The 11,357-nt window shown below is 30.0% G+C and overlaps 1 protein-coding gene across 1 annotated transcript in view; it reads left to right on the top strand.

Moving 5' to 3' along the window:
• The window catches only part of LOC111704207 (intraflagellar transport protein 88 homolog), a 27,788-nt gene extending 16,832 nt beyond the window's left edge, over positions 1 to 10,956 (top strand). Inside the window, exons 16-28 of the mRNA XM_023476360.1 lie at positions 521 to 602; positions 866 to 951; positions 2,208 to 2,274; positions 3,950 to 4,052; positions 4,651 to 4,722; positions 5,463 to 5,526; positions 6,015 to 6,102; positions 7,924 to 8,027; positions 8,116 to 8,194; positions 8,707 to 8,837; positions 9,464 to 9,511; positions 10,400 to 10,469; positions 10,785 to 10,956. Coding sequence (XP_023332128.1) covers positions 521 to 602; positions 866 to 951; positions 2,208 to 2,274; positions 3,950 to 4,052; positions 4,651 to 4,722; positions 5,463 to 5,526; positions 6,015 to 6,102; positions 7,924 to 8,027; positions 8,116 to 8,194; positions 8,707 to 8,837; positions 9,464 to 9,511; positions 10,400 to 10,469; positions 10,785 to 10,924 — 1,134 coding nt within the window. The 3' untranslated portion in view covers positions 10,925 to 10,956. The remainder of the gene's footprint in view (positions 1 to 520; positions 603 to 865; positions 952 to 2,207; positions 2,275 to 3,949; positions 4,053 to 4,650; positions 4,723 to 5,462; positions 5,527 to 6,014; positions 6,103 to 7,923; positions 8,028 to 8,115; positions 8,195 to 8,706; positions 8,838 to 9,463; positions 9,512 to 10,399; positions 10,470 to 10,784) is intronic.
• Positions 10,957 to 11,357: the final 401 nt, after the last annotated feature.

Below are 11,357 nucleotides of genomic sequence, written 5' to 3'. Positions count from 1 at the left end.
AATTGATTAAGAAAAGATAATTGATCAATGTTGTATATTTTAGATTGATTAAAAATATAATAAATTGGTCAATGTTGTATATATTAAATTGATTAAGAATAGATTTAATTGATCAATGTTGTATATATTAAATTGATTAAGAAAAGATTTAATTGATCAATGTTGTATATATTAAATTGATTAAGAAAAGATCTAATTGATCAATGTTGTATATATTAAATTGATTAAGAATATATCTAATTGATCAATGTTGTATATATTAAATTGATTAAGAAAAGATAATTGATCAATGTTGTATATTTTAGATTGATTAAAAATATAATAAATTGGTCAATGTTGTATATATTAAATTGATTAAGAATAGATCTAATTGATCAATGTTGTAAATACAAAATTTATTAAGAATATATTAAACTGGTCAATGTTGTGTATATTAAATTGATCACGAATATGTCTAATTGATCAATGTATATATTAAGTTGATTAAGAATAAATTTGGTTGATCAATGTTGTATATTAGCTGGCAAACGATCTTGAAATCAATAAAGCTGTCATGTTCTTGAAGCAGAAGGATTTTAACCAGGCCATTGATACACTAAAAGGTTAGATCTTCAAACAAATAGCCAAAAATACAGTGGGACCCGTAGAACAGTGAAAAAAGATTATATTTAAGAATTCTTATGTTTCTTAAATGTTGTTTAAGCAAATAGTTTATCTATTGACTATTAAAAGTTAAAAAGGATTTTGTGTGCTCTGCACAATTGCTTTATAATTAATGTTTAATCCAGTTCATTCATCTTCAATAAGTTGAATATCAAGCACAATAAAAAACTGCTAACTGTGTTGTAAACTGAAAATATTCCAGGTTTTGAGAAGCAAGACACCAAGGTGGCGAGTACAGCAGCAACCAATCTTTCATTCTTATACTTTCTACAGGGCGAAATAGATCAGGTATATACCTCTACAGGGCGAAATAGATCAGGTATACAAATACTTTCTACAGGAGGAAATAAATTAGGTATATACCTTTACAGGAGGAAATAGATCAGGTATATACCTCTACAGGGCGAAATAGATCAGGTATACAAATACTTTCTACAGGAGGAAATAGATTAGGTATATAATTCTTACAGGAGGAAATAGATCAGGTGTACAAATACTTTCTACAGGAGGAAATAGATTAGGTATATTTCTACAGGAGGAAATAGATTAGGTATATAATTCTTACAGGAGGAAATAGATCAGGTATACAAATACTTTCTACAGGAGGAAATAAATCAGGTATATACCTTTATAGGAGGAAATAGATCAGGTATATACTTCTTACAGGAGGAAATAGATTAGGTATATACCTCTACAGGGCGAAATAGATCAGGTATACATATACATTCTACAGGAGGAAATAGATTAGGTATACAAATACTTTCTACAGGGGGAAATAGATCAGGTATATACCTCTACAGGAGGAAATAGATCAGGTATACAAATACTTTCTACAGGAGGAAATAGATCAGGTATATACCTTTNGCTGCCTAAGGGGGGAGGGGGTAGGGAGGGGATCAGTTTCCAGGTTTTATCTTTTACAAAATTGTCTTTGATAGAAAAGGAGATTGAATTTTCTTTTATTTCTCAAAAACGTTTTTATTTTTCCAAGGAATCTATTTCATCTCAGGGCTTTCAAGATGTTTAATCTATTTAAGGGAGTTTTGTTCATATCTTCGGAAATGGAACCGAGCACATTTTCGAATATTATGCCTAATTTTGAAGGTTAAAACGACATTTTAGAGAAAAATATTTCTAAGACGACCCTCCCCGCCATTTGTGGGTATTATACCTACTACTTTTTTAACACAAAACAATGATGTTTAGTTGGCTAAAAAGCCTAAACACACATTTTTTCAGAGACACATTGTATAATTACTTGTTTTAGATCAAGGAGTAAGGAATAGAAGGGAGATATAATTGACGCGGCCCGCCCTACCATATGATTATACATGCTTTGCAGACTGTACATTTGAATAAGAAATATTTGTCTTACCGCGTATACAATAACCTGTATGAATATTTCTTATAAAAATGGAGTACCGTCCGCAAAGCATGTATAATCATATGGTAGGGCGGGCCGCGTCAATTTTATCTCCCTACTATTCCATACTCACTGTTTTATATCTAGAGGTTTTATTTTAAACACCTTTTTTTAATGTTAGGCTGAGAAATATGCGACGCTAGCCAGAGAATCAGATTCTTACAATGCAGCAGCATTCGTTAATCTAGGTAAATATTCTTTAATCTAGGTAAATATTCGTTAATCTAGGTAAATATTCGTTTATCTAGGTAAATATTCATTAATCTAGGTAAATATTCGTTAATCTAGGTAAATATTCGTTAATCTAGGTAAATATTCGTTAATCTAGGTAAATATTCGTTAATCTAGGTAAATATTTCAAAACTAATGCAAAACTAGAGTTAATTGCAACCAAGAAAAGCTTCTATATTTTTTTTTGTTCAAAATAAAAATTCTGTTTGGTTTGGCAACTTTTTTTTTGCAGAATCTTTCCTAATTTCTGAAAGGTTTTACATCGGTATGTTTTCTATAAATATATGCAATCACCCAGAACCAAAAAGTTTTATCAAAATTAAACTTTTTTAGGTATACGGGACGTTTTCAAAAAATGCAACAAAAAAAATATTTCTGACACCCTTAGGCTTAGTACGTCAATGTAATTCACCAAAGCCATACTGCAGTCCTTCAATTATCATACAGGGAAATTTTCATCTTTCTAAATATCCCAGGGAAAGATTTTACAGGTTCTTTACGCATTAAAATTTCAAATTAAAATAAATTATTTCCAAACTGAGCTCCGCATCTTTCTAAGATAATAATTCTTTAAATCGTAAAACTACTAAAACTTTGTTGAAGAAATATTATAAAGAAAAGGTTTTTTTTGCAATACAAATTTATCAATTAAATGTCACAAAAAAGTAATCATTTGTGATAATTCCTCATGTTTCATAGAAGTCATTTGAAAAAATGTCAGTCCAAAAATGTTATATCAAAATAATAGTCTCTTATAGAGTCATCGTTGCATATATCAATACAATCAAGACGACTTTCGATTTTAATTTTGATTTATATCGAGCTTTTAAACAGGATGTATACACATAAACATGGAAACAAAGAGAAGCAGCGATAAAAAAAAAACTTTGATTGCATGTAAATTTATTATTCGAGAAAAGCTAGTGAACAATCAATCAAAACTTAAATAAAAGTCGTTTTCATTATTATATTGATATAATCACCTATCAAACCGCTGTAGGTAATTTTATTAATTTAGTCATAGATTTAACAAGTTTTTTGATAAAGAAGAAAGAAAAAATTCAATTTAATTTTTATTTTTATTTAAATTGAAAAATGTATTCTAGAAATATTTAAATTTTGTTTTGGAGAAAATTCGGTAACCAATTAAACTTAAAAAGCATATTACTATGATATAAGCAATGTTACATTTTTTGTAGAACGAAAGATCCATAGTTGAGACGAGGCCTAGTCTCTTTGCAGTTTAGAATAAGAAATAAAAAATTATATTTTAAGATAAATTTTATGTTTTTAACAAAATGGAAACTCAAATATTTGGTAAAACTATTTTTTTAACTGCTGGAATTGCACAGTTTTCTTTTGCATTCAACCATTTTGCAAGTTTGTATTTAACTTTTTTTACCTTCAACCATAAAAATAATACATTTTTAATATATCTTTTTTTATAGCAAAAATAACGTAATTGTAAAAAGTGAAACCCAGGGCAAAAATTTGTACCTAAAGATTAAGATTTCAAATGTTGAATCACTTTTTGATATAACTGAAAACTAATGAAAAAGATCCAAATTGTTTATAAAATGGTATATGTATTATGTATTGTATATACGAGTATGTATATATTATTATATAAAGGGAACTGCTGCCTAAGAAAGAATGATGTAGAAAAAGCTAAAGAGCTGTATATAATAGCTCTAGAAAATGATGCTTCTTGTGTAGAAGCTCTTTATAACCTTAGGTAATATTATAACTCCATTTTTACAACAGGGTGTCCGGCGAAACATGACAGTTGGTAAATAGTTTACAATGTCTTCTTTCATAATTTGTGAAGTTGTTTAATACCAAAGAGAATTATAAAACATATTGTATGACAGTCATATTATAGTAAATTGATTTCTAAGTAAAATGAATTTGATTAAAAGATTTTTTTAACGAATTAAAATGCAAAAAGTTTTGATATCTAATACAGTATATGACAAAAGACATTCAATATTATTTACCAACTTTTATGTTTCGTGAGACACCCTGTACTTTTGACTTTTGAGTTTCAAGGGCAGTTATTTAAAAAACTACAACAGAACAATTAGATTAACAATGAATTTTCTTCAAATATTTTGTAAGATTTGTAAGTTTTGTAAGATTAATTTCTTCTTAAAAACTTCCATTTATTGATACAGATGTTTTTGCACAGCCAAATAGATCATGGTACTCGACTTGTGCTTCTTTAAAAATATATATCAGCCAAATTTTGAAATTTTTTTTGGCCAATTTAAAAAAAATTCAGCCCATTTTTTATTAAACATTTTAACTAATATAAAAAAAGTTTTTTTTAAAAGTTTGTGTAATAAAAAGTTGGAACTCTATGAAGATGCTCTGGAAGGATTTTTTAAACTGCACAGCATTGTCAGGTAAGGTGCTGGGTGGAGGGGGGGAGCTTTAGATAAACTAGAAACAATTTTTAACGAATTTTTGTTAATAGGAATTTTCTTCATTTTTTAAAGAAATTTTTTTTTTAAATTACCAACTTTTCATAAAATATTTATAAATTTCTGCAATATTAACTTGTTTAGATTAAGAGATTTAGAAAATTTAGTCCATGTAAAGAAATATAAACATTTATTTTCTCCTTTTTGCAGAGCTAAACCCTTCATTTTGCGGATGAAGAAATAAATCGAATTCATCTAAAAATTTATCTTCAATACAATCTCTTCCTGAACAACAACTTTTTTCTTTACAGAGTTAAAGTACTTACAGTTCTCTTCTTAAATATTTTTGGACTATTTCGTGTTTAAATTTTGACCTAAAGGGTAAAATTTAAATTTTTGTTAGCAGCAAAGATATGTAACAATAAAGTAAATTTTTATCTCTTTTTATTAAAGAGTTATTGAGAAAATTAACAAAAAATTCTCAAGCTTGTTAATTTAGAGAAGCTACGAGGTCACAATGTATTGTACTTTTGTCTAGTGGAGTGTAAAAAGCTTTATATTGATTAATTGTTATTTTATATGTTAATCTCAAGTTACATGAAGTTTTAACAAAAATATGTATTAAGACTTTTATGACTGAATCTATGGTCTGAAAATCATTATTATTATTATTATATTATTATTATTATTATTATTATTATCATTACTATTATTATTGTTAGGAACTACAGCCAGGTTGTTTACCAGATTGCAAATGTTTATGAGCTAATGGAGGACTCAGACCAGGAATATATCAATCAATTTCTTTAATAAATTAATCAATCAATTAATCAATTCAATCAATTGATTATTTATTAAACAAAAAATCAACCAAAGATGTTCAATCTTTAATTGATGACAATATGGACCTCCATTTAGAAAGAGCATGTCTGATCCTCAACGATACCCTTTAAACCTAAAGCTTATCAATAATGTGAAAGATAAAGTCGTTTGTCTAGCTTGGAAAAAAATATCGAAATCCCTTCAGCACCAGAGAGCACTTTTATAAAGTAATTAAAAACTATCAATTTTTCAATAGAAAAACGTGGATAAATCATTATTTTTTATCAGACAGTGCTTTTAAAGGTAACGTTAATTGTGAATTTGACATGTCACTTTATAAATTGAGGGTCACTTCAGATTACGTTTACAGTCCCTTTAAGGAATTATGAAGTCCCTTTAAGAACTATATGATCTCTTTAACAAGTGCCTGGATTGATTGATTGTATGAGAAGGCTACTGAATGGTATTTACAGTTACTGGGTTTAGTCCCAACAGATCCATCCATTCTTCAGAAAGTTGGAAACATATTTGATAACGAAGGTATTATTTATAAATACATTTTTATTAACTTTGTTTTGCTTTATAGTGACTAAAGAAGATATCGTCGTTCTTCAAGTTTGTAAAGTTTGTAATTCTGAAACGATCCTTTATTGTTTCTGCAGTATAAATCCACAAGTCGCTATTGAAAAAAATATAATTGAAAATAATAACCTTTTTTAGGTTAAAAACATTCAATCTTCATTATGCAAAGTATTAAAAGTTACTGTTATGAATTGTATATGCGTTCACGTACATTTTAGTCTTCTTTTCCAGTTTCTCATCGTGCATTATTAATCAATAACAAAACAAATTTTACAATTCCTGAGCTGAAAACTATTGAATAGTGATATTGAGATTAATGCTTGATCCTCTCTTTTTGTTAATATCGAGACTAACCTAATCTTGTGAAAAGCGTATAAAATTCAACAAATAAAAGTCGCATATAAGAAGCCGAAAAATTTGAAATTTTGCGCGCCATTTAAGATTATATACAGAAACGGGAGGGACTCTCTAAATTAAACTAAACGGTTTTAAATTTTTCTCTACTATATCCAAAAAAGAACGGTTTAAGAAGAAAATCAAAAGTGTGTCCATTGGATACTCAGATTAAGTAATTGGGATTAAGGATATCTCATTCTAAAGTTTTCAGCTATGTTCTTTTTGTTGCAAATTTTACAAAAATACTAATTAGTTTGAAGTGAAACTTGTATCTTAAAGAAAATAACAAAAAGACAAATAAACATAAATAACATTGCCCCAAACCTTAAGACGTAGATTAACTATCAAATATAGTTTGCGATAAAGGAATTGAGTCTTTGCAACAAACTTAAATTTTCTTATCCCTATATCTTTGCACACTGATGGTGTAAATCTTTGATATTTCAAATTTATTAGATCTAGCAGACTTCATAGTTTGAGATATCTAAAGTCTAAGATTGTAGGATTGTAAATATATTATAGGGATATATAAATCAAATTCCAAATTTGCAAAATTTACCGCTCTGAAGAGATAAAACTAAGTTTTTGAAAAATCGTGATCATTCATGATTGATTAAAAACCCATTCAATTTAAATTTTGCTAATTTTAAACCAAAGTTAGAAAACTTGATTATTTAGAAATTCAATTTTTTAAAATATAATTTTTGAATAATCTCAAAAAATACTATAAAGTTTAAGTTTATAAGGTAAAATGTAACATTCCCTGATTTTTATCGTACTTATATATTTTATAATTGTCACTTATTTTGGAACTTACTGTAAATTGAGCCAAATTCTTTATAACATTAACATTGTTCAGAAGGGGTGGGTTAATTTAAAAGAGTGATTGAGGGGGGGTGGGAAGATGTTCCATAAAAGGGACTGAGTGGTGGGGGTAGTAAGTAAATATTTCATATGCATTATTAATCAAAACTAAAGCTTGAGTTCATTCCCTGAAGGTTGGTTAAATGAAGGGGAAAAATATTTTTTTGATATTTTATTAAATTCCGAATTTAGTAAAATAGATTCTAATGACAAAGTTAAGAAATGGAGGTTTTTAAGAAGTTAATGCTTTCAAAATTCTCTATAAAAGGGTTCGCGTATTATTAAAGTAGACTTAAAACGAAGAAATCTTATTTTGAATCAGTTTGACATGCAAATCACAATACGTCGCCAGATTCTGTATTCGATTATATTCGATTATATTCGATCATATTTGATTATATTCGATTATATTTGATTATATTCGATTATATTTGATTATATTTGATTATATTTGATTATATTTGATTATATTCGATTATATTTGATATTATTTCAATTAAATTATATTTATGTATACAGGAGATAAACAGCAAGCATACCAATATCATTATGATTCCTACAAGAACTTTCCTTCTAGCCTGGACACCATTGATTGGCTGGGATCATACTTTATAGAGATGCAGGTACACAGGGATCATACTTTATAGAGATGCAGGTACACAGGGATCATACTTTATTCATCATTATCGTATTTTATATAATATGTTTCAGGTTGCTGAGAAAGCAATTGTATATTTCGAGAGAGCAGCATTGATGCAGCCTGATGAGGTTAAATGGCATCTTATGATAGGAAACATTACAATTCTCACCAGATTAAATTGGGATTTCTGGACGAAATAAAAGAAAAAAATTTTAGTAAGAAAAGTTCTTTTAAATTTTAAAGACTGAAAATCATTGTAAACAAAACACTGAAATCTTTGACTATGTTCCACTTTCTAATAGAACAGTTTTAACTGTGATCGTTATTGTTCCAAACGTTGGGGTTGCTAACTGAAAATCCCGTTCGTTAATTAAACAAAAAAGATTCTCTATTAACGGTGCCCAGTCCTACTTCTTGGTTTTGTAGGATCAAGGTTGTATAATAAGGTTGCTTACTCTGAATGCGCTCAATGTTCGGTAAATGTCGTCTCCTAAGATAGATAGATAACATCCGTTTATGACGTCACTGATTATAGATGCAAAATGACTTCATATGCGGATAATATATATCCAAGGAGACGACATCTTCCGTATATTGGAGAGCATGGAGAGTAAGCAACCTCATAATACAACCTTGGTTTTGATATGTGATGTTGTATTCAGCAAGCTGCTACCGAAGATCTGGAAACTACCATAGATCCCTGGACACATATAGATCTATACATAGACGCTTCCCAGACAATATTGAATGCCTGAGGTTTCTCGTCAAAATATCATCAGACATGGGTCTCAAGGTTATATCTGATAAATAGACAACTCTGAAAGTTTGTCATCAAATTTTAAGACAGCCTCGATTTTAAAGTGTCGCAACGCCTTACTCTTTAGGTTTACCTTACAAACTAACTTATACCTTTTTATAGCACTAGACAAATTGGTTTGGAAACATTATATTCATAGAGAAAGAAAACTGAAGACTAAGTTCAATCATATTTCATATAATCCCCTCAGATGTACAAAACAGACCAGTGACCACCCTCTAGCAAAATTTAAAGATCATGGTTTTAATTCGGAAACTTAAACATGTTGCTTAACCACGGGTTCCCTAGACCAATATTGCCTAAAAACATCCTTAGCTGCGCTCTTGTTGTTTTGAAGTAAAATTCCTATAACTTCCCTGTAAAGTTGTTGCAAATAATAATAACTTTATGGATTAGATTCTGGTTTAGGATTTAATCTCGTAAGTTTATTTACTTCCAGTTAATTCTTTTATTTGCTTCCCTCAAACTAGACTAATCAAATATTGTTAACTCTGAATCAATAAAACTTCAAAATAAAAATGGAAACTCTGACTTGTTTCTATAAAAAAGTAGAAAAAATAGGAATTTTTAAAATAATTCTTTTCAATTTGTTTGATATTTAGGAGGCAGGGGATTATGCTGTGGAATTGAAGAAAGCAGAACGTGCCAAGGAACAACAAAATTTACTTATATTTACATATATTTAATTAATCAGAGCTGAAAACTTTAGAATGGTATATCCTTAATCCCGATCAGTTCATTAATCTGGAGATTAATAACAAGAGGATAACAAGCATTATTTAATCTCGAGATTAAGAAAAAGAGTGGATCAAGCATTAATCCCGATATCCACCATTCTAAAGTTTCTAGCTCAGAGTTGAAAACTTTAGAGTGGTGGATATCGAGATCAATGCTTGATCCACTCTTCTTCTTAATCTCGAGATTAAATAATGCTTGTTATCCTCTTGTTATTAATCTCCAGATTAATGAACTGATCGGGATTAAGGATATCCCATTCTAAAGTTTTAAACTCAGAACTCCGCAGAATTTGTATCCCCAGACGTCAGACCTATTTATTTCCTCTTCGATATCTTGGGCCGGTCATGAGCTACACGGATAACTTTCATAAAGGAATTGAGCATTTTCCCTCTACTTTGAAAGTGCATAAATTGGATATAGAGATCAAGCGTTCAAGTTTTGATCTTAGACTATAATTATTTCTTTTAATACAAACGTTTTTAATAGAAACTACAAATGAAAATAATCAATTTTCAAAAATAAAAAGCAAAGATATCTCATTCATTCTTGATCAGCCCAAGCTGTTAATGGTACCGTTGTAAATCGGACATGCTCCTCTATATTTGAAATAATGTCTGTACATTCCCTTTAGATCCTTCGCCCACTCCCCTCTCAATGCTATAAGAAATTTTTCTCCCCAACCCAAAATAATGTTAATTAATAATCATGATTATCATTATTATTATTATTATTGTTATCGTCATTATTAATATTTTTTTAAAGTATTATTATCAGTATTTTTATAATGTTGTTGTATAAAGGGTTTACAGGAGCAGAGAGCAATGAGCTCTAGACCTGGATCTATGCGTAATTCTGGCCGGTCAAGACAAGGTTAGTGTTATCTTAGATTCCATAGATTACTAGGTTTATAGATCGGTCAAGACAAGGTTAGTGTCATCTTAGATTCCATAGACTACTAGGTTTATAGATCGTCAAGACAAGGTTAGTGTCATCTTAGATTCCATAGATTACTAGGTTTATAGATCGGTCAAGACAAGGTTAGTGTCATCTTAGATTCCATAAATTACTAGGTTCATAGATCGGTCAAGACAATGTTATTGTCATTCCTGTATACGCCACTAGCATTATGCAATATGCATAGATGAGTCTACCAACTGCAATGATGTTTATATATTTATATTATAGGGTCTGCAGGAGGGGACCTTAACTCCCCTGGAGGTTCTAGAACCCCCTCTAGGGGAGGAAATAGTGCTGGAAGTGTCCCGAGCAGACTCGCTTTGGACGAGGAGGAAAGCTATTCACCTAAAGCTAAGGTATTATTATAAATATTATTATTACTATTTTAGATACGCTCAGTTTAAACAACGACGGGTTTAAATAAATACTTTATTGACTAACTTATTTTACTTTATCAATTTAAGAAATCAAAAATATGTCTATTCATGGTGACGTGGCAGATCTGAGTTCTTCTTGCCGCGTCTCTCTATCCGGTTTAAACTTGGATCGTCTTCCGCCACATTACTCCCCCCAAGAAGGAACGGCGGAGTCAAGGCGGAGCAGGAACTTCTTCCCCTAGCCTGTCTGTGCGGGTTTCTTCTCAGCACAACTGTAGGTTTGTTGAGGAAAGTCACAGATTTCTTCTTGGAGGCGGAAGAATTCACGGCGGAGGATGGATCAGGAGGATGTCTTGCTGGGCGGAGAGGAGGACGTCCTCGAGGCGGAGGATCGGCTGGAACCACAGGGGAGTCCGAGAACACT

The sequence above is a fragment of the Eurytemora carolleeae genome, unplaced genomic scaffold (assembly GCF_000591075.1).
Source record: "Eurytemora carolleeae unplaced genomic scaffold, Eaff_2.0 scaffold527, whole genome shotgun sequence".
NCBI lineage: Eukaryota > Metazoa > Arthropoda > Copepoda > Calanoida > Temoridae > Eurytemora > Eurytemora carolleeae.
This window is presented reverse-complemented; position numbering and strand designations above follow the sequence as displayed.